The sequence below is a fragment of the Falco cherrug genome, chromosome 5 (genome assembly GCF_023634085.1).
Source record: "Falco cherrug isolate bFalChe1 chromosome 5, bFalChe1.pri, whole genome shotgun sequence".
Lineage (NCBI taxonomy): Eukaryota > Metazoa > Chordata > Aves > Falconiformes > Falconidae > Falco > Falco cherrug.
In genome coordinates this window covers 16,315,081-16,339,045 of record NC_073701.1, presented here as the reverse complement: position 1 = coordinate 16,339,045, position 23,965 = coordinate 16,315,081, and the positions used below count along the sequence as shown (strand labels likewise).

At 39.1% G+C, this 23,965-nt stretch overlaps 1 protein-coding gene across 1 annotated transcript in view; it reads right to left on the bottom strand.

Moving 5' to 3' along the window:
* Positions 1 to 23,513, bottom strand: part of ARFGAP3 (ADP ribosylation factor GTPase activating protein 3) — a 35,951-nt gene extending 12,438 nt beyond the window's left edge. The window contains exons 1-9 of the mRNA XM_055711334.1: positions 23,294 to 23,513; positions 17,283 to 17,401; positions 16,030 to 16,102; positions 12,325 to 12,456; positions 10,225 to 10,308; positions 7,925 to 8,012; positions 7,482 to 7,538; positions 5,730 to 5,776; positions 3,384 to 3,526 (exon numbers count right to left, since the gene is read on the bottom strand). Of these exons, the coding sequence (XP_055567309.1) occupies positions 3,384 to 3,526; positions 5,730 to 5,776; positions 7,482 to 7,538; positions 7,925 to 8,012; positions 10,225 to 10,308; positions 12,325 to 12,456; positions 16,030 to 16,102; positions 17,283 to 17,401; positions 23,294 to 23,362 (812 nt within the window). The 5' untranslated portion in view covers positions 23,363 to 23,513. The remainder of the gene's footprint in view (positions 1 to 3,383; positions 3,527 to 5,729; positions 5,777 to 7,481; positions 7,539 to 7,924; positions 8,013 to 10,224; positions 10,309 to 12,324; positions 12,457 to 16,029; positions 16,103 to 17,282; positions 17,402 to 23,293) is intronic.
* Positions 23,514 to 23,965: the final 452 nt, after the last annotated feature.

Sequence of the window (23,965 nt, the reverse complement as noted above, 5' to 3'; positions counted from 1 at the left end):
ACACAGTTTTGCATCACCTTTAAGTCAACATGAAAAAGTCTTTTTTTCCACAGTCCTCATTCTATGTGATACCAAATAACTGTCAAAATTATCCGACTTTAACATACTACAGTACTGCGGCATTCATGATGTAATACTAGTAATGTTTCCCCCTAAAGAGCATCTTGGCCCTGCTTTGTCCCCTTCATGCTCCTAAACAGTTTTAACACTTGCTACCACTGATAACTGGGTGAATTCTTCATTGATTATTAGCTAGCTTTGAAATATTTAGCGCTAACACAATAAGTGTATTTATCAACATCAATCCCGAATCTGGTTTATCTGTTGCCCCAATAAACCATCTATTTTTGACTTCATGAAACTGTCTCACTGAAAGTCCTTGAAGGGGCTCTCTCAGGCAAACATTGAATCCATACTCAATACGACATTTACGTACACTCTTGAGACAAGTGCTAGAGGTAGACCACACTTCTTTATGGATGCTGCCCTTCCCTGTGCCCAAAAAGGTGTCTCAGAAGAGGGGAGAGTCTTTGTACTCCCAAAATGGAATATGTTCTGTAGTATGGAAACTTTGAAGCATCCAAAACTTAGCATTTTCTGCACAGCTGACAACCCATTTTGTCATCTGAAACACCCTCACAGTTCAGGTAGTCAGCTGTATTTCTGAGATGCCATGAACCTTCCTATATCTCAAAATAATCTTAACTATTTCCCAGTAATTCCAGTGTAGCAGAAAGAGGTTTGTAATCTTGATCACAGAACTGTAGAAACGCTGCTTAAATTTAACATCAGGTTAAAAGGGACACAAATAGTAATTCTGATAGGTAATGCAGCTATTTTTTAATTCGTAAGTTTTGACTGGCATAGAGTACAAACGAACACTATCAGAAGAAAGATGAATGAGATGTAGAATGCTGCTGGTAGACATCATGCTGCAAGTAGAAAAGAAGTACCAAGTCTGAAAACCCTTCTAACTTTGTGCAGAAGCAGGAATGAAAAGCAAACAAGTGTTTGACAAAGGAGTATTTTCTTCCAGTGTGTCTCCTAACTATTTGATTACTGAAACAGGCTCTTCCCGGCTTGATTTTTTTCTGGTCCAATAAGCATACTGACTTAACTTTAACCAAGAGTACAAGACATTCCTGCCAAAGTTCATACCCTGCTAGTTAGTGCATCTCCTGCAAGACAGGAGCTGTGCAGCCAAATCTGTTAGAACAAAAGGGGTATAGCATCTGGTTTTCTTCCTTCACAGACAAGGGATGTAGGTACCAGCCTGCTATAAGGAATGAGACATCACTCCCCCACCGACAAGGCATTTCAAAAAAGAACAGAGCCATCTCAATCTTGTGATGATTAGGTATTCTTTGATTGGGGCTTTCAGAGGACTCATAGCCAGAACTAAAAAAACCATCAGTACCTCTTATGTTCAGATGCTTATAGCAATAAAAATCTGATAAAAACCAGGATGCATCTGTGGAATGACTTTTGAAACCAGTAAAATCAGAAAAATGTACTTTCAAAACACAGACTATGTTCAGGGATGCTTTAAATCAATTCTTACAGTTTAGGACCAACTGTTACACAGACAACTGTAAATGTTCTCTAAAATTCAATTTGAAACTGCTACTCATAAAATCTACTCAGCACTTTAAGTAGAAAGACTAGAGCCCTTCTTATGAAATATGTTATGAACATCAAAATCTTATCTGCTGTTGATTAAAACGAATAGGTATACTGATCATTTTTAAAGTAACTCCAGTTATCTGTTCTCTTGTCAGTGCACAGCAGAAAATAAAGAAAATCTGTACCAATTATAAAATCACATATTAAGTCTTAGGACTAGACTACAAAAGCATCGCTTCTGTTCCTGCCACATAACAAAGCCACACTAAATGAATTTACCACAGCTCATTACTCAAGATTTTAAAATTAAAACTGCCATAAAAGTCAGTTGGAAGCAAATACAATTTTAAAAATATTCACGCTTCTTTAACGTTGGTATATACTGCCATCTACAGTTAACAAATCCAAAAAGTTAATCTCAAGGGAAATACAGTTATAATGCCTCTACTGGGATTGGACCTATAAACTCAAGTTTATGTGCACCCCTCATGTTTGCAGACATTTTTAGGAGGTTCTGGCCACTGCAGAAAGGTTGCAGCAACCTTATACTAAAGGTGCCTTGGATCTACAGAGTTTTATACATTTCTGACACAAAACCAGAATCATTGCTTGGGACTTTCTACCAAACTGAACTATATAATTAAAGACAGCATCATTAAAGGAAAATAATAATGACTGATCATTTTTCTTGTTATTTACTACTCTGTTCCTCTAAGTCACTGTACTGATAGTTTTTTGCAATCACTGAGAAGCATGACTTTGTGGTAAAATAAATGACCCCCTTGTGATTGATATTTTTGATCCACACAAAACATCCATTTCTGCAGAGGCTACATAAAAGTGAGCAAAAGGAGCAGGGAGGAGATTACAGGTCAACTAGCTTGGTACCATAAGCTCCAAGTGATTATGTAATTATGTAGTAATTCAGTAATTTCTCAATAGGTTATAAAAATGATGAATCTTTAGCACATGAGAGGCTATTAAGCTTTACAACAGTAAAAAGTGTACACTAACCATTTAATAGTTTAATTGTAATGACAACTAACAAAATGTTAAAACCAAATACATGTAGCAGAGAAATGTAGTGGAAGGAACCAGGAACAGCAACCTCTGAGCTTTAGGGCTGAGTATTTATTAATTAAGATGGGACTGGGACTAACAGATTCAAAGCCTCAGACAAAAATACTCAAAGGGTTTTGGTGAAAATTAAGGCCATTCCAGTATAAAACAGCTGAAACAAACAGGCAATTCTAGCCATACTTAAAACTACCCACTGCCTTCAGCATAGAAACTCTTCACCAGTAAGTCCAAATGAAGCTGAGTATTTGCATGTTTTAAACAGTCTTCAGTTCACTACAAAACAGAATAAACTAGGTAACTAGCATGGGGCAAAGAAAGTTCAAGAGGCAAGTGTCTTCTGTGGTAATACTTAAATTCAAAGTATTTTACATTTGTTTGTATGTATCAGTAGATTGTTTCCGCATTTTCTGTGTCAAATACGGTTATTTTTAAAGATAGCATTGTGCTACTTCTACAATAAATCATCAACTGTAGAAACACATACTGAATGGCAAAAACACAGGCAAAGGAGAAATGACTGTTTGGCCGACCTCAGCCACATTTGTGTTTTTTTTTAAAGCAAGAACTGAAGTTTTATTTGCATGAGCTAATCTCTGGTAGTATTTAAAATGTTGACAACCACTTCACTATCATGACATTAGGCTTCATGGTTTACCATTATATATTTAATTCATACTTACAGTGGCTCTTGCTTCTCAGTTTTCTTACTGCTATGAAGATCCTCTTGTTCCTTCATTTTATCTACAGCTTGCGCTTGTTTTTCAATCTCATTAAAGCTTTCGCTGCTCACTTTTTGTGCCCCCAAACCTTTTTTGGCACCAAGCTTGATTTATTGAAAAACAAAAAACAAAAGCCCCAACATTAAAACTGCAACAATCACTTCAACTGACTTCGCAGTCAATTTTGAAAGCAACAGCAAACACTATACTGTTAAGGAGTGTACGCAAACAACAATGAAAGTCTGCAGCAGAGAAAATATTTTTTCATGTTTTGACCCTCTACATGCTCCTACTAGGTCTTACAAAATTAGTTAGCTCTGCAGTCAAGTATCATGGGATAACAAAACTATGACAGTTTTAATTGTTCAGAGGTTGGCATGTTCAAATAAATATTATAATATATAGTACAACTTTAGTTTCTTAATAATGATTCTGTTGCATAGGAATAAAATAATACACTTTGTTGCTATGGAACCATTTGGTGCTTATTCACTTATTTCATAATTTCTATTTAGAAGTGGCAAATATTCTTTAATTATTTCTCACTGGCCAGTGCTAGTGTGTTATCTTAAGATTAAGTATTGATTTATTCATATTTTTAATAAACATGTACATAGGTATTTACTGATTTATGGTAGGACAGCAATGTACAACTTTTGTATATACATGTATGCATGATTAGCCTTTTTATGTCACAAAGCACTGTAAACTTTTTTAGATAAACAGGTCAGCTGAGAGGTTCCAGTTTTACCCTTGTTCTTTTAAAATAATTCTATTTCTAGTTCATAGTACTTCAATACAGGAATACAGATTCTTTTATTCTGATTATCCAAGATTTTAAAACCACTGAATACTACAAATATGAGTAGATACAATGATGCTGATACTACGATTATGAATAGATACAATGATGCTGATACAGGCAGTAGCACAGCACTCAAACTGCTGTTCTTAGGCTGCCGTGTTCAATTCCTCACCTGCAACACTGCAGCATCGTTAATATTCACAATACATTTATCTTAAACTTTTAATGCTTTAAAGTCTACGTACATACAGTTTTAGGCTCTGACACTGCAGTTCACAAACTGTACATGCACCTGTGAACACAGATATGTTCTTACTGTAAGGGAACATACCTGCATGTAACACACACAGGAAGAAACTCCGCTTGCATATTTAGGGCCCTCTAGTGGGAGCAAGAAATAATGGGTCTCAATCTAAGTCAACCTGCTCCAAATAAACGTGCAATCTTTTGCCAAACAATGGTCCAAACTCAAAAGAAGTGACTCCCTGTAACATATTGTCACCCTAATAGCCTAATATTATTTTCTTGGGTCTCAAAAGCCACACATTCAAAACCTGGCTTTTCCTAGCTAGCTTCAGTTAATTTTAACTGTCTTAGTTTTCAGGTTCCTTGAAATACCATTCTGATACTCGACTCTCCTCATGCCTTCTTTCCAGAGACCAGATGCCTAAGAAAGTGCTAAGACCCCATACAGAAACAAACCTGTAAACTACCCTGAAACTACCTTGAATTGAATGCAGCTGCAAGTTATCTTATATAACCAAATACCATACTGCTGTGTGGTATGAGGACTACTCCAGAAATACAGATCTGAATGTCTCAGACTCACCTTGCATTAACAGATTGTTCCACACATGCCTATTTAGCCACTCAAAAGTTCTGTTGGAGCCCCCTCTGTTTTCAGGATTTGCTACAAAAAGATCTCAGTGCCAACTAACTTAGGCGAAAGCCTGAAGAAGCCCTGCAACCCAGTATCAGCAAGTGAGAAGAAAGGTTATAGGGCATCAGCGCAGTTGCAGGGACAATGGTTGTGAAAAGAACCAAAGAGAAGTGGGATACAGACCTTGGTATCAATACATGCTTTGACATTTTTATTTTACTCATTTCTGAAAAAGTATCACCTACTGTTCAGGTCCAGCCAGTACAGAGAAAATGACACTCAGATATACACGTGGGAGTCTAGCCAGTTCAGTGAACTATATTCATGCAAACAGACTTAGAATTTATCCAAGGTCAGAAAACAACCCAAAAATCTAAAGCACTCTACTACATAATAACAATAACCTGTTAGACAAATTCATCTTAACAACAGCCCATTTTCAAACAGACCATTGGCCATTTTGATATAGAAATGGTTTTCATTTCCATTTTAGTTTCATAAATTGTTACCTGTACAAGTACTGTTTAGTGTGAACTTACATGATACCTTTCCATATTGCAATCTACGTATTTCCAGAGATCTACAATACAGTTAAAAATACGCATTATTTATATACGCTTACCCCCTTCTTGGCTTGATTTGGCTTCTTTTTTATGAAGGTCGTGTTCTCTGCAAGGATTAAATGTACGTTACTTCACATGCAATTTTATTAATTCCAGAACTGCAGAAGATAATCTCCACAGCATCAGCCTCAAAATATTTTTTGGAATTTATTTTCAATGCCTTGAAGTATTACAGTTTCTACACTAAGAGACTGAGATGCTAAACTGAGCTACAGGGAGTGGAGCTGTAAGTGTCTCCAAGAAAATGCAGGAAACTGCGCCTTATTGAGGATATGGTATCTCTTGCAAATGCACAATAGGAATAAAATTACAGCTCAGTTTTCAGTTGTAGATTACCTGCTAGTAAATAGACCAAGAATGCAGGACTTCCTATTCTGAATCAGACTAGAGGTCCACCTGATTCCATATACCATTTTCAAGATGAGTTGTTTCCTGGCTAGAAAGGTATTGACTACGTTTAACACAGATAAAACGTACCTCTATCATCATAAACAAGTTCACAAGCATTATCAGAAGTGACAACATACTCTATCTATGTTCAATTGCTTAGGTATTGGGAGTCTAGCTTTATACATAAAGTTTGAAAGTTCAAGCCTTAATGCTTTGTCCTAAATCTTGAAACATAGAAATGAACCTACATTCAGCTCTGCATGAAGTCTGACAAAACTCCTGATCTTGGTATTTTTAATGAGACCCTAATAGGACTCACTACATGCTGTAAGGCACTGTATTATGCCTTCCTGACAGCTACCCCAAGCCAGGGTAAATCTCCTACGATCAGAAGTTTTCAATCAACGACTCCTATTGAATACCTGTACGTACCGAAAAACTGCTTTGAACTGAAATTTAGTTGGAAACAGGCATACACAGGACAGAAATGCTTCACGTAAGATAGATCTTGTTGATGACCAAAACAAACAAGAAAAGCATTTGTTTTATGAGAACATGTGTTAAAGATACAAATGAGAAAACCAGGAAGTGTATGTGGTTCGCTATTTTTCCTAGTCTCCAGCTCTCAAAAAAACCCCCAAACCAAGTGACTATAGAAACAGTGATACAAAACTACCTTCCTGAAGTACTGAGTGAGTACAGTCACCACTTCTTTACTAACACTGTGCTACTGAGAATCAATACTCTTTATTCTCAGAAACCTGTTCCTGCAGGATGATCCTCAAAACCATAGATCTCTGATGTATTTTATTCTATTCTATTTTCTTCAAGGTTTTTTTACTTACTTATAATATGATACACTCTTCAGTGTTAAGCAAATTAAGATTCTGGACATTGAAGATAACTGGATTACAACTACAAGGAATAAAAACTATGTCTAGATAGAAAGACTGACCTTTTAGTACAAGATGTGTTTGCTTAACATAAATAACAGGCCATTAATCACAGCACAAGGCTCTATTGCACCTGTGTGCTTTAAATGCAGAACCTAAAGCAGTCTTACAGGAGATGTAAAACATAGTCACCTTTATTAGGTGTGATACCTGTAGCATTTAAATTCATCAGGTTAGCTAAGATAAAATAGATAAAACCAGAACAACACTGACTAAAATTAATTTCTTAGGAGGAATACACTGTTTAATAAGAGGAGTTGTAACACAAATTCAGATGTTCCAACTAATTTGTGTACGCTGATACTGAAGTAATAATTCCACACCTCTTTCCAGTCATACATTCTTCACACAAATGGATATTTAAGTACACTATACTGGCCGCTATCATCTTCTGCTTACAGTCATTACCTAATGCAGCTTTTGGTGATGTACTAAGGCAATCAACACTTGGTCCATGTTCTGGTCCTAAAACATAATGAGTAACAAGGGTAAGAATATCGGAAGGCTCTTTAGAATGCTTAAAACAACAAAACACAACTCGTTGTACTCTGGGTACTACCTGATACACATAGCATTAACAAAAGAGCAGCAGGCACCTAAAGATTAATCTGAAATCTTTTGAATCAAATCTTACTTTTGATTTCTATGAAACATTATTAAAGGAACATGCAGTCCCACACATTCAAGCATAACCCTTCTAAAAAGTTCCTCTCTAAAAAACAGTCTCTCTCCAAAATTCTTGTGTTATTAGCATGGTTTGTTTATTTAGCTATTAAAGTAGGGTAAAAAGAGCCTAAACAAAGAGACGATTAAAAAAGCGCAGCTTATTGTTAACAAAGAATCACTCATACCTTCATAGCATTCTGGAATGTTTTCTGAAGTTTTCTGCTGTAGAGAAACTGGCTCTGGCTCTGATAACACCCACTCTGTATTCTTTGCCTTGAATAAAATTACAAAATCAAATGCACACACAAAATAGAATACAACAAATAAATATGAGCACTAAGCTCAAAAACTGCCAAAGCATCACTGATTAGTAATATTGGATTCTTAAGATTACAGCTTCTAGGTTTAAAACCTGTTCTCAGAAGGGCAGTTATTAAACTTAGAAGAAATGCCTACCTTTAGTAAAAGTGAGCTGATTTCCAACCACTCCTGAGCGCTCGTATTTCCCTCTCAGAAATTTCAGTATGTTTACCATCCAAAAACATAATATGCATTTTAATTGTGCTTTAGATTTTTTGTATGCTGGCTATTAATTGTCTTCACCCATAACACTAAGGCAGTAGAGGAAATCGGGATCATTTATTTACATATAATCACCAAACCTTCTCCCCAGGCTAAGCTCTTGCACTTCCAATTTTTGACTGTGAGCAGTTCTCCCAAGGCTTCCTGATGAGTTCTCCCACCTCCCTCAGACACACCCTCCTCAACACAACAGTTTGTGACCTTGTCACAACAATATCAACTTAGTATTATCTCTTCCACCAGTGCTGTGCCACTGCCGTAAATTCACACTTATTCTTCCCTAAAATCTCAATCTCAAAACCTCCTGACATCTCTCTCAAAACATCCATACCCAAATAATCTGCCCTGAGATACACAGACTGCTTGTCTCTAACCTCCTTGCCTTTGCAGCTACCCAAAATATTTGTTGTGAAAATTAACTTTATCCTACCCATACAGTCTCTTAAGAGGGTTTGTATCAAGTTCCTGCTTCTTGTCCTCAACCACAAAAATATTTACACTTTTCTGCTTAAACTTCTCATTAGCATGCCTCAGTTTATGCTTTTCCCACTCAACAGCAAGCATTCTTCCAAGCTGCCTTTTGCAAAAAGAAATTCTACATTTATTTTTCTGCTCTCGGGACAGGTATCTTCTGATGAAGACACTAGACTAGAATTCACAATAACTGGTTTTTTTGGTCTTTGCAATGAGCATTTCTGAGTAACACAGTGATCTTCCCAGTCTGTAAAATGTAAACACTCTTTCACTGTTTCAAAGACACTGAAACATATTTTTATAAGACATTCAAATATTGGCTGCAGTAGAAGTTCCTAAAATAAAACAAATAAATAGTAAAAAGGCTGAATTTCCCTTTAAAATGCACCATTTTAGAAACCTCACAAATAGAACAAAAAAATTACATTTTGAAATGTCACAAAAGAAAAAAATAATTTTAAATTTAAATAACAGCTTTTCTCATCCTTCAGCATCCCATATACACTAGAAATTCACTAAAAAGTCACATCAATTTTACTGTTTTCTTTACCCAGGAACAAATATGAGCAACTTGCATAGGTTTTTATTGTGCGTGCTAATGCACACGTTCAACCACGACATCATGACAGGGGCATTAACATATGAACTGGTGAAGAGTTTTCACAACAATTGCTAATCCCATATACCAAAGCTCTTTGAATTCTTGGTCCTAAAATATGCCTCATGAACATACTTTTGTTTTAAGTGTTCACAGACCGCAACTGTACTAGAAAGCAATTATATCAGAACACTTAATACTGTTGCAATATTTAAGAATTCTAGGCGTAGTAATAACTTAATTGTTCTAAGCTAAAGATCAGAATTGCTGAAGTTGTTTTCATTGGTGTTTTTCAAACACCAGACTCAAGAGAGTCTCTGAAACAATTTGTGAAATAAACACAGCACCTATCACCTTAAGGAGGTATGATCAAATAAATAAAAAACAACAGCAGCAATGCCCTTCAGAAAGTTACTTTAACATTTTCAAAGAGGATGTAAGAATTTTGGAGGAAGAAAAAAAGCTTCTGCTTAGCAAATGTTATAAGAACTGTTAAACTTTCCTGGTTAAAAACCAAAGTATATTTAAATCAGAACACTCACAAGCAAGGAATCAGAAGTCTAAGTGGAATTGTATGCCTACAAAAAATACAGTTTCATGCCCCATTTAGCTACTATTTGGGTCGTTCTAAATTACCACCTTAGAAAGTGGTTCACATCCAGGAAAAATTTTGAGATTCGCAGAAGGAAAAGCAGAAGCAGATCAATGTTAACTCGCTGAGCTATACTTTCTCTGTAAGGTTTTCTTTCAGGGTTTAACCTTCATCACAGAGCACACACTTAACCTAAGTATTTAGAAAGCTAACGAGAATTAAATATGGGTTATCTATACCTTAGGAGAAACATGGGATGCAAAAAAGTCTTCATCTTTGTTTTGAGGTGACACAGGTGGCATTCCACATCCATCTGTCCACAGCTAGAATTAAAAGAGAGAGATAATTTTACAGGACAATTGCATGAATATACTTTCCTCAATTGCATTAATCTTAAAACTACCTTTTTTTCCCCCAGGTTAAAAATATATTGGATTTTTTTTTCCTGGTACATAATTTTTCCTTACAAATTCATTTGACCTTCAATATATGACATTCCTTTTTTTTATTTCATACATCTTTGATGTGTTTCTTCACATTACCCATTTCCTTCCTAACACAATTCTCAGTATAAGCTCTGCTGAAGTAGTTTGCTCAACATTTAGTATCACTAGAGCTTTATAGTAAGTAAGTTTTTTCATGTTCTCATATAAGGTATTTTCCTTCTTAATATTCTTACTTTGCCCAAAGCAAAACAAATCTGAAAACATAACTCTAGTAGTCACTGGTAACAGTTTTCAGACTTGCATCAGTGTGGTCTGGTACTCTGGCGAATCTTCCCACCTAATTTCAGAGATCCAAAATCTCTGCTACAGTTAAAGCAACATTTTGCAAGATGCTAACAGCTTTGCACAATGCTTGATCTCAGGGTGGGCTGGAAGACTCACAGGGCAACACATCATTCTTAGCATTGAGCAGGACGGGACTGTAACTTGTGATCTTCACTTCCAAGATTACGCACAAGCAAATAATTTCTCACTGTTCTTTCTACTGTGTGCAAAAGAGAGATGACCAAAAATAACGACCTCCGTCAAAAAGGTTTCTGAATGTTTGATGAGCTTACCTCATCATTCAACAACTGACTATCAGTAGTTAGAGAATTCTTTTCAAATGTGACAGGGGAGGGGGTAGTTAGTAATAACTCTAATTATCTGAATAATTTACTTCAGCAATTTAGATACCACATAATCACCTAAGCTTGCAGTACATCATTTACTAAAATTTTTAAAAAAGAAATACATAATCAAACAATTGGATAGCATCTGTAATTGAAGCAAGATAATCACAGTTCTTCAAACTGTCATTTGGGGAACTTGCTGCCAACTTAAACGCACATGGTATATTTACTTCAACATGTTTTACATTTAAAGTAACTCAAAAGAAATACTCCCTGAAGGTAGTGATGTGAATTATATTGTTGGTATCGTTTATAATATAGATTTTTTTTATAATCTATTAAATTTTGTGCTATTTGATGCATAGATTAGGAAAAAACCCAAGTTTTCTTGCTTTTGTTTTAATTCCCACTCATCCGATCTACTTCAAATGAATCTGTCACGGACTTATACAAGCTGAATTAAATAATCAAAACATGCTTTCTGTGTACACAGAACAGAACTGTTGTCAAACCTATTTAACACTTCAGCAAACAAATTCTGCATACTTTGCTAATAATTTCTTCCTGTCAGCAACCTAACAATGTTCTGACAGCATGCGTGAACTGTTTCAGCATTTTTAATGGAGAACAGTGAATTCAGGACACATATAACTTGCTAATTTGTCAAATATTATTTTTGAAGGCAAAACAAGCAAAACCACACATTTACCTGTTTGAATTGAATCCTACTTAAATGATAAATATTTTTTAGTTAATTCTATTAGCACTTCTACATGTTGTATTTCTCAGTAACAGTTCAGTTCCAGATATGTACAATGTAGTTCAGGGACAAGTGCTGACATTTTTGTTCTGAAATACAACTAATATAATTTTGGAGCAGACCTGCAAACTAAGAAGTCTCTATTTTGAAGAACACCTAAAGTTTCTGCCTAGACTCCTAGAAGTTACTGCAGATGTTAAAATTAGTGTTTTGAGGAACCCAGAAATGATCCAGAAATAAGAGCAGAAAAAGAGCAGTTGAGCTCTACCTCAATATTTGTTTTCCAAACAAAAAGGGTAAGCTATAGTTTACTCCCAGCTCGCCTATTCATTGCAATGTGTACTAGCACCTCCAAAAACAGACCATCATTTGCACTACCAATTAGAAACTTAAAAGGATGCTAGGGGTAAAGACAATACAGTTTTTCAGGAATCTTAATGACACAGGACACAGACTACTCACATCAGTACCATGCTTTCTTGTTGCCTGTGTTGCAAGGGATTTAATCTTCTCCTTGTACAGCTGAGCACCACGACTGTTATACTTTGCATTGGTATCATTTGTTGTGCATCCATGTTGATGGAAAAAAGCTGACTATGAAGCAGAACACGGAAAATACTATGAGAAAGAATTTTAAAAGTAATGCCATTTACCATAAAAATGCATCACAATGCAGCAAAATACCCCTCTACCTACACCTCATCTTCTATATTATAAAGTCGACATAGATCTCCAAAATACAATGAAAACTCCATTCTGGCAACTTCTTGAGGTATAAACAGAACAACAGAAAAAACAAATAACTTAGTGGGATGTTTTAAAAGCATATACAAATGCAAGCTTGCCATCAAATATTAAGAATCCTAGTTCGAAATTAAGTGTAGAAAGGAAGAGGTAAAACTGATTGCCAGTACCTGTGCTTCAAAGGATGTTTCTGATGTTCTAAAAGCCACTGCTTGGCTTCATCTCTAGCACGCTACAGTGAACCATGTATGCTCAATAGCATCAAAACAACTGTATAAAAATGGTCTTCCTTCAAAAGAAGAGTGTGCATATGCACACACACATATATACCCATATATATTTATATGCTTGCACATTTACATAAAAATAGGAACATATAACTGAAAAAAAATAATTTAGATTTAGGATCTTAAAAGTCAATCAATACATTTTTGTCAGAATTCCACAAGTTTGAAAGATCAAAAAAAATCATTTTCTCAGTACCTAGAATTGACTAGCAAATCATATCATACAATCTTGCACAGAACATGTCAAACTATTGCAGTAAAACATAATAAACAAGCTTCTGATAGGATCAGCAAGTCTAGATAACCTAAAGTTACGACCTCACATGCTGCAATTGCAAAGCATAAATCTAGTAGACAAGTACCAGACTTCATATGAAAATTAAGCAATAACCATGCAGAAGACAGGTATTGCCAGTCAACTTCTGTGATTCCAACAGAAACAGCCATAAACATCACAGATGCCAAATTTACATTGAAATACATACACCTATGAACTTCATATTTTCAAAGCTTTATTTTGTAAACCCTAATTCCAGTCTTCATAGATTTATTCAGAAAACAAAAGGAACTAAGAACACTTAGCAATCTGATACATATCTACAAAGCTCAGGACTGCTGTTATCCAAGATTCAGCATCATCAACAAATTACAGAATATAAAATATTAATGTTAATCTGATAGTGCTTCTAAACAGTAGTTAGTAAGAACAGAATTTGGCATTTAATTATAAGAAAAAGAGAATGTTTTTTTAATTCAATTAGAAGAAAAATGTTAATTTTACTTTTTAAAATATCCAGGCAGTTTACTAAACTGGTCTTTAAAGTTTCAGGTATTAAGCCCCCCAAGAAATCCAAAACAGGCCATTGTGAAATGGACGTATTTGAGGGGTGGCTGTGAGTGTATTATATCTCTTGGTAAAATGTATGATAGGAATCAGTGACATCCAAGCATAAAGACAAGAATTCATAAAATTAAATAATAAAGGTTTACTGCTATTCTTCTGGTAGTATGTTTTCTCAGGTTAACTGAACTACTTTTCAAACTTTGCCATTTCTTCTTTCCAACCGCCTTAAACCCTTTGTATAGTAAAGTTTATATAGTTTAACAAAAGCTTTTAAGCCTTTGGCTAAAAAAACTCCACCCAATAATATATATTTTTCGTGCAATCTTCCTCTTCTGATTAGTGAAAACTGTGATTTTTATGTACTAAGTGGTGTAACAGAAAGTGGATGAGTAAATTCATATAACATCTGTATTAATACAGAAAGATGTAACTTAGAAAGGACAGGCAGAACAAAAAGAGGGACAAGACACCTTGCAACTGTTCAGATCTGTAAGCCTGAGACAGTGACCTGCTGAATGCATAATTCAAAGAAAAAGTTTGATTGGAAAACACAAAAGTGGAAGATAAATAATAATGATCCAAATTAGTTATTTTTTGTATGGCAATAGGAAAAAATAGAAAAAAGCACAAAATATTAAAGTGTTAGACTTAAAGAAAGCAGACTTAAGAAAATTGTTAAGAAAAAGCCAATGGAAAGCAAGTCTGGGTGAATTTTCTTAAAGGAAAAACATTAAGGACAAAGCACAAGTGAAGAAAGATAAGGGGCAAGCACTCCCCTCACCCTGCTGGCCACTGTTTCTAATACAAGCCAGGACACTGTTGGCTGCCTTGAACCCCTGGGCACACAGCTGGCTCACCTTCAGCCGGCTGTCAACCAGCACCCCCAGGTCCTTTTCCACCAGGCAGCTTCCCAGCCACTCTTCCCCAAGCCTGTAGTGTGACATGGCATAGTTGTGACCCAAGTGCAAGACCCGGCACTGAGCCTTGTTGAACCTCATAGAACTGATCTCTGCTCATTGATCCAGCCTGTCCAGATCCCTCTGTAGAGCCTTCCTACACTCAAGCAGATCAACACTCTCACCTGTCCTGGATTTGACAGGAATAGAGTTAATTTTCTTCCTAGTATCTGGTACAGTGCTATATTTTCAATTTAGTATGAGCATAATGTTGATATCACACTGATGTTTAAGTAGTTGCTACGCAGTGCTTTACTCTTAAGTCAAGGACTTTTCAGTTTCCCATGCTCTGCCAAGGAGGCAGTGCAAAAAAAGCTGGGAGGAAGCACAGCCAGGACAGCTGACCCAAACAAGCCAAAGGGACATTCCAGATCATATTATGTGATGCTCAGTATATAAACTGGGGGCAGTTGGCCAGGAGGAGCCAATCGCTGCTCAGGGTCTGGCTGGGCATCAGTCAGCAGGTGGTAATTGTATCGTGCATCACTTGTCTTTCTTGGGGTTTCTTTCTTTCTTTTTTCTTGTCTCCCATTTCATTACAATTATTATTATTATTAATTACTTTATTTCAGTTTGTAAATGTTCTTATCTCAGTCCACAGGTTTTACCTTTTCCTGATTCTTCTATCACACCAGGACAGGGGGAGTGGGCAGGGGGAGTGAGTGAGCAGCTGCATGGTACTTAGTTGCTGGCCAAGGCTAAAGCACAATGCCACCCAACTTGGTGTCAACAGCAAACTTACTGAGGGTGCACTCCATCCCCTCATCCAGATCATTGATAAAAATATTAAAGAGAACTGGCCCCAGTGCCGGGCCCTGGGGAACACCACTTGTGACCAGGATTCAATCCCATTCACCATAACGCTTTGGGCTCAGCCGTCCAGCCAGATTTTTTACCCCAAGAAGAGCATGCCCATCCAAGCCATGAGCAACCAGTTTCTCCTGGAGAATGCTGTGGGAAAAGGTGTCAAAGGCTTTTCTAAAGTCTAGGCAGACATCATCCACAGCCTTTCTCTCATCCCCTAAGCGGGTCTCCTTGGCATAGAAGGAGATCAGGTCAGTCAAGCAGGACCTGCCTTTCATAAACCCATGCTGGCTGGGCCTGATCACTTGATTGTCCTGTACATGCCATGCGATGGCACTCAAGATGATCTGCTCCATTAAAAAAAAAAACAAAAAAAACCCCCAAAAAACCCAACACACACCAAAACCCACACACAGAGAGAGAGAAATGGACTGGAAAAATAAGAATATCCCCAAGATGTGAGCCAAGGAAAGACAAAGCTTCCAAGCCTAGCAAGTTTGAGTGTGCAAAGTAAATACTCAGAAGTACATACAGCATTTGCATTTCCTCCAACTTGCATGCATCTCAGCTGAAACCAAGACCAATTGGAATCCAGTTCTGTAGATCTAAAAAGAAGGAAACATTTTTAATGTTATCAACAAAGCCATTTAAAAATCTCTTTACCCCTTTTTTTTTTCAGTGTTTCTCTCCCCCTTTGTTTTTGTAAAGTGACCAATATGCTTCTATAGAAAAAAAAAAATCTGCGAAAATACACAATGTGCAAAACAAATTAATAAAGCCATGTAGAACTGCCACAGTATTTCAAACTGTAAAAGCTTGAAAAAAAACCCCACACCTTCTGGCTGACAGCTTTTCCCTTTTAGAAAGCACTAATAAGGTACATTTCCAGGGATCATGTCTGAACTCTGTCAACAGCAGATGACAATCACATGTAAAGGACAAAGTGACAATTTGAATGTGATATCACAGCAACAATTTGGGGCTCGGTGAGCAGGAGGAGAATTAATAACAGGATCATTAGGAATGGATTCTTGAGAGGCCTCTTGTAATGCTCTTGTATACAGCGAAAAGGCAACAGAGGAAGAATTTTAGTTGACAGGAGCTACTTTTATCAGCAATCCATTCTTGGATGCATTGCTCTCACTCACTTCAAGCAGAACTTTGCATTTCAAGTATGTAATTATTTATTAGGCCAAAAAGGCCCACAGACCATCAGCTATTCACCTGAAATGTGACAAGCTCAGGGTGCAGATTTACTGCACCAACTGACTGACTGAGCTAAACAGCTGCCAGAAAGGGTAGCCCTTGACTACCCCAGTACTAGCACTCAGGGGACACCATAATGAGCTACTTGGGGAAGCAAAGCTGGCAAAATGCTACTTTGTGCTCTGAACTGGCTTGCTGGGGGTCAGATTATCTTTATGATCAATACCCTGTAACACTGCTGAAGATAATAAACTAGTATTTGCCTCAGTCTTGTTTTGAAGGAATGATAAAACACTTCAACATGCTTACTCTGTTCTGCATCTTCATCATCTTCAGTCTAGAAGCAGACCTGTGAACAAATGCGCACTACTAACACAAAAAGCATGGTACAAATTCTGCTGAACCCTGTCTATTTACCTAATTCTCCTGCAGCTATCAGATACAAAGCCAACACTAATATTAAATGGGTCTGAATCACTAGTTGAGAGAAGAATGGGTTTTCCACTCTAAGCAGTTATCTGAACAAGCAAAAAAATTAAAAGATGCAATTTTTACTACAAAAATATACCAACTACTTACCGAATGAAACTCAAATGAACACCAAGTGATCGATGGGTCCCTGAACAATCAATACAGAGAAAAACTCCATATGTTATGCTTGCCCAGCTAGGGTTCTTTGCTCCACAGTCAAAACATACCTTAAAGAAAACAAAGATCAATAACAGGATTTGAGCATAGCCATGTCTTATAGTTGTATTATAGGTCATGTTAATACCCTTACAGTGATCAAACTTAATTTCCATGAAGAGGAGTTATGCAATCTGCCCACACTTGTGTGTATTTGCCCTAACTAGACAGGACTACATGCCTTCCCAGTTCCTGACTATAACCAGTGTACACACGGACCACAGGTTGAGAAACTGGGTCAAAGAACCCACATCAGTCGAGTTCAAACACACACACACAACACAGCACTTTCAGCACTACTGAAATACAAAAGTGTTTAAGAAATATTTTCCCAGGGGCAGGCTCTCTTCATGACATACCACTGAGTCTACTCTGTCCTCAGAACGTACATGCAACTGCAGTTATCAGCAGTACTAATGACATCATTATCTACTTTCCTATATAGAATCCTTGACCCTTACAGCAAGCCACTGAAACCCAACTGTGTGAAGAAAGCATCCACTCTGTGCACCGCCTAGCCGAGCACCCTCTGCCAGACATTGCTATTTGTATGGCGTATCACACATGTATTGCTGGATCAACCTTCTGCCTGTCCATAACAAACTGATTAAAAAGCAAATATGTCTAAAATTACTGCACAGACAAACCCATTAATTTCTTATCCTCTGTCACTCCTAACATTCAGCCGAAATAACAAGAGGTGTGTGTGTCTGCATCTCATACATTTTGCAGTTCTGCAGACCACAGCCTTCAAGGCCTGTTTCAGCTATTCTGAATTTTGTGCTTCTTTGGCCAAGGAAGGCAAGAACAAAGGATTTCTCTGATATGAATCAATTTTCAAACACAAGGAAGAACACAAATCTAAACAGCTATTCCAAGTTAATGCCATGTGCACACATCTATTCCTGCATGAAAGCACTTGATTATCTGATCAATGCTTTTTCAGTGGTATTTATAAAGGCTGCAAAGATGTACTTCTACAGTAAAAACATCCATCTATAGGTACAGTCAATGGCATTTACTAAGAAATAACTCCACGGAGAGACAAGCTTTTACACATAAATCAACGGAGTGCCAACCTGCAACTTTATCCTTTAACATCCTCCTATAAATCTAATGCATTCTCAGAGAGCAAGGGAAGTTCTAGCTATACAGAGAAATACATTTTTTTAAAAAAGTTTATTCCAAGTCAGGTAGGAACATAAAGAACACCCTACATGCAGGCCACCTCCTTGTCAGGCTGGAAAAAAAAAAAAAAAAAAAGAAGTCTCCTTCCTAGAAACTCCATTCATACACTAAATTAGAGATACTTTTCTCTGTACATACCCAGTCAAACAAGCCCTCAGTTTGCACTGAAGTCAGCTCACCTGTCACCCAAATTATTTCAAGTAACTCCCAGGAGCAATTTGAGGCTAAACTCCTCATTTAAGTGTGGGTCCGTTTAGCTTGTACAGTCCAAATTTATCAGGCACAAGCAAAGTTCACCAGCATATCCAGCATCAGCTCTTCCCACATATGAACATTTTAAGCCTGAGCTTCAATAAGGCTAATGACCAGTAACACAAACAGAAAGCATGGAGGTCACAATTTCTGCACGTGCAAGTCCCCTCTTTCTCTCACATCAGAGACTTAACATTTATTAATGTGGAGTCATGTATGTATCCCACTATTGTATGTGGAAATGGGGTCATTCGCTGACATACAGTGGAAAGAAGAAACAAGATAAAAGCTACACAGAATGAGTGACAAAAAGAGGGGTTAGAGGGAGTCCCTGAAACAAGCACAGGTTGAAGACTGATATACAGGCAATTAGGGAAGAAGAATGAGTAACACTTGATGTATACCATGTTCTACAAAAACACAGCCTAGTAGTCAAAACTCATTCTCTTTTGCCCAATTCTCTCCATTCCTTGAGGCAGTTCCTTAAAAAACATCACGAGCCTCATCTTGCTTTTAAACTGGCTATTTTCAGGCTTTTTCTTACAAAACTAAGAGAATGTTGGGGACAACAAAATAGGAGAAGATTCTGCTTGAATCCAAAGCTAACAGAACAGCCCTGATCTTGTTAATAATACAGGAGAGCAAAGCAGACTTACAGTACAAAGTCTTGTAGAAATTCCCTGGAGTACAAATGTCAAACAAAAACACTGAGCATCAGTAGGTGGTAAAAAAAAAAAAAACGCAAAAAAACCAACAAAAAACCCATGCTTAGAAAAGTTCAGTTATAAACATCCCTAAAGATTCTCTTCCCCTCCCCAGTACAATTAGAAGCACTTCTTAATTTCAACATCTCCAAAGTCAATTGCACCGCTTTGGAAGCTAGCTGCCACAAAGCAGTCACTCATGCAGGATTCTCAGCTGTTTACCAGACACCTATGAAAATTACTCATATGCATTTAAACTGTAGCTTTTAGGATTGTGATGCAATTAGGAACATATAATTTTCTTGTGAAAGTAATGTAGGAACTTCCACTTCTGTCGTGTTATGCAACAGAAATAGAAGCATGTTTCATTAACATCTAATTTTCCTTAGTTTTCCTCAATTTTTAAAGTGCTTTTCACCACAGAAATTTTAACAAGAATTGGGGGAAAAAAAATTAAAACCAATTTCTGAGCCACCCTATGAAATTGTTTCCATTTTAAAAAACAGATAAATTTTATTTTCTATGTTGATTTAGTTACAACTAAAACATCAAAATAATTATACAAAAATAAATTTGAAGGATACGCTTGAGTAATGTATTCCTTTTAAAATACACTTGCATTCCTTTTTATTTTGTATTAAATCATTTCAGGACAGCATCGACTTGGTAACAGTCACTTTGAAAAAAAACCACCAATACAGCAAAAGCCCTAATCATGATGTTTGTACCAGAGCAAACACAAAGATGGATATAATCCATAGCAAGCTGTCATTAAATCATACAACATTCACCTTGCGCAAGATGTTAATAAATAAATATATTATATTGTTATTGGATATGGAAATGTAATAATATATAGCCTATAGAAATGTTCGTTTTGGCACTTCAGAAGAGGTGAGCCGGTTCAGCCAGCTCGCTTATTCCTGAGGTCATAGTTAGACAGACACTTTCAACCTCCCATGTAGCGGGGCTAATGCCACAGAGTTGCTCCCCATCTCCTTGTGCCTGCCTTTCCTTGCACACAAGACTACCATACAGCTGCCTGAACACTAAACCCCCTAAAACTCAGGAGGCAGTTTCACGCTTGGTTGAAGGTGATCTAAATCCACGCAGCTACTCTCTTAGTTACCAGCCACCGTAACCAGATACACTTTCCTTCTCTTGCATCAGCAATAATAATCACACTTGTTGATCCTACAGGAAACAAGCACTGCACTGCTTTGACCCAGAGCAAAGGTAGGTCCAACTCACATCACAGCCACATGACCAGTAATGCCAGATAGGGATAGGAATGTCTGTCACAAGAAGACAGGACTGTACATTTTAGAAGTGTTGTGGTCTTAAAATGACTTAAGTGAGACACAAAATACTAAACTATATATCCTGGAGTAAAAAAAAACCACCACACTAACACACACACAGACTGCACCCATAATACACCGAAATAACAAAACTGAACTGGTAAACCCCCGCTACAACGTGCATACTTAGTTTTCAGCCAGTTCAGATCCTTACTCTGGGTGTCCAAGCAGAAACATGAATACTATTCACGTAAAGAAATATATTCATGTAAAGAAAAGCAAGAACCAGAGAGAAGAGAATGAAAAACTAACAGTTTCAGAGGAATAGATCTATGCCAAATTAAAAGAGACTATATAGCACAGCCTCAGTATGCAATTCTTCAAAACAGGTGAGCCTTACAAACACTCAAGTTAACAAAACCAGGTAGCTCAAGGACTATGAACATTTTTATATGTACAAAATACAGCCTATTTAATAACTGTAACATGTTTGTTAAGTGTCATCAGGCAGTTCTGTATTATGTCATACCCAAAGACACCAAGATGTCAAGAAAAGCTATTTCTCATGCTATACAAAGCACACTAAGATCAAATTAGAGATGTCCATTTCAAGACAACTGTTCAAATACTAGTTTTAAACACACTATAACCCACAAATTAAACTGCATATTTATTTCAATGAGAATTATTTTCTTAAGCCTATGTGCACTAAGAACTGCAGACCACCTAGAACAATGTAAATGTACATGCCTGATTACAGTAGGCAGGCCGTAAGCCCAGATGCTGCACAGAAGAGATAGCAGTTCTTCCCAAACTATATACATAAACACCACAGTTAAAGCATATTACTAAGCTTTTAATACAGGACCTTTTTAACATTTGCACTTTCTCGTGTCTGTCATTCCCAGAAAAGCCCTACAAATAAAAGGGACAGACTGCATAAGAACACAACAGAAAAAAACCCAAGATGTAATCAAACATGAGAGGATAAACTGATGGCAGCAACTTTTACTCAAGAAGACTAGCTGGATACATGGGCATGGGAGAGTTGTGAGATCTAAGCTGTTGATGTTTCCCACTCTCTTTCCACTCTGTCTTCACAGGTCAACAAGACTGGGGCTTCACTGCAGTGTTAATGAGTTCTCTGTGCCTGAGCTACTTCTTTCAAACCGACCTAATGTAAATGGCAGCACACACTGTGCTAGTACTGCTTTGTCAACACTGGCACTAAGTTCTATGATACGCCTGAACAACCACTGGTACCACAGCCACAAGTTCAGTACAGGGGAACTGTCTGAGGCGCTCCATCCTCAGGCTTTCCACCCTTATGAGGTATGGGCAGTACTTTCCGATTCTCTTGTGATCCCAATACAGAAAAAGCATCACAGCAGCGATCCAGCGCTACACCATTTCTTAAAACACTATGCCAGTGAATTTCAGAAACTTGTAAAAGATCTTCTCACTTTACTCTCCCTGTTGGGATGAGGATCCTTCCTTGAACTTTTTACTCCACTGCAAAGTTTTAGCAATACTTGTGTTAGAAACTAGTTGGTGACTGTTCATCTTGGAGCTCTGCTTTCTCAGAAGCTGGACACATGTCCATTGCCCACACAGTCTTAATGATTTGTGTTCAAAGTGTGGAAGTCAGTTTTGGATCAAAGACAGATCTCCAGATCCATATTCCCAGAAAACAAAACCGAAGTGTTTCTTCATAACGCTAACCCAGAATTTCCTAGTGTGTTTTTCAGGTATGTTCACAGTGTAATCATAAAGCCGACACAACGGAGCAGAGGGCACTAAAAAGCAGCACGGGAGCAGGTCGCTGCTGAAGGCAGCTCTGCCACCCATGGCTCCTGCCATGTCCCCTTGCTGCACCCTCCCCAGGTGGCAGCCAAGCCACCGCACACCTTCGCACCTGACCGATACTGAACAACCAACAGGGCTTTACAAGACCGAAATATTAAAGTTGGCACCGGACAAGCCAAACGCGATAAGAACGCCAAACTTTGATCGGCACAGAAGCGGCCGTGCCACAACAGGCTGCGCTGCTTCGATTAACAAAACAAATAAGAAAAACCCAAACAAAACAACGAGAAAAGAAAAACGCATTCAACACTCTACGCTGGCGCTGTGTAGAAACTTGCTTTTCATTTTCGGCTGAGCCGCCCCCCTCCCGGCAGCCCTCAGGCACCCGGCCCGGGCGGAGCGGCGCCCCCAGCGCAGGGCCGTGCCGCGGGGCCGGCCGGGCCGAGGGCAGGCAGCGCTGCCCCACCGCCGGGCCGCCCGCCCGGGACCCGCCCGGCCTTTCCCTCCGCTCGCAGGGCCCCCCCGGCAGCGGGCAGCCGGGCCGGGGGCTCGGCGGGGCGGGCCGCGGGCACTCCTCCCCCCCCACACACCGGTAGTGCGACGTGTCACAGCGGCGGAGCGCTGCCTCCCGGCCCCGGCCCCGCACCCTTACCTTGTTCGTGGGGACGGAGCGGAGACGCTTGAAGATGGCGGCGATGTCCTGCTTGCTGGGCTCGCACATGGCGCCGGCAGGTAGGGGCGAGGCGGGAGGGCCGCGGAGGAGAGCAGCAGCCGCCGCCGCCCGCTCGCGCCGCCGGGACGCCCCACGCCGCCGCGGGACGCTCCGCCCCCCCCGGGAGGCGGCCACGCAGCGCGCGCTCCCTCAGCCCGGCGGGGCGCGGTCTGCGGCCGCCGGCGTGGCGCGAGGGGGCGACGCTCCCCCGCCCGCCGCCTCCCGGTTGCCCTGGAGACGAGCGGGGCCGCTGCGTCAGCGCCTGCCGGCGGGGCGGGCGCGCGGCCGTGGGTGCCCTGCCGTGAGGGGGCCGGGGCGCGGCGGGGGAGGGCACGGCGGGGGAGGCCGCGCCGCGCCACGCCGGCCTCGCTGCATCGAGGCCCCAGGCGGCAGCGGGGAGCGGGGGGCCCGGCGGGAAGACCCGCGGAAGAACACCGGCACCTGCGCCGTCGGCGGGGTGTGAGGCGCACCGGCCGCGTTCCCCTGAGGAGAGGTGAGGGAGCGGGTGCCGTGCCAGGGCCAGACCTGCTTCTGCTCTCGGGCTCAACAAGTGGGTCCCAAGCGCTCTAAAAATTACAGTTCAAACCATCGTTCCCTCTCTGCTCTAGCGTT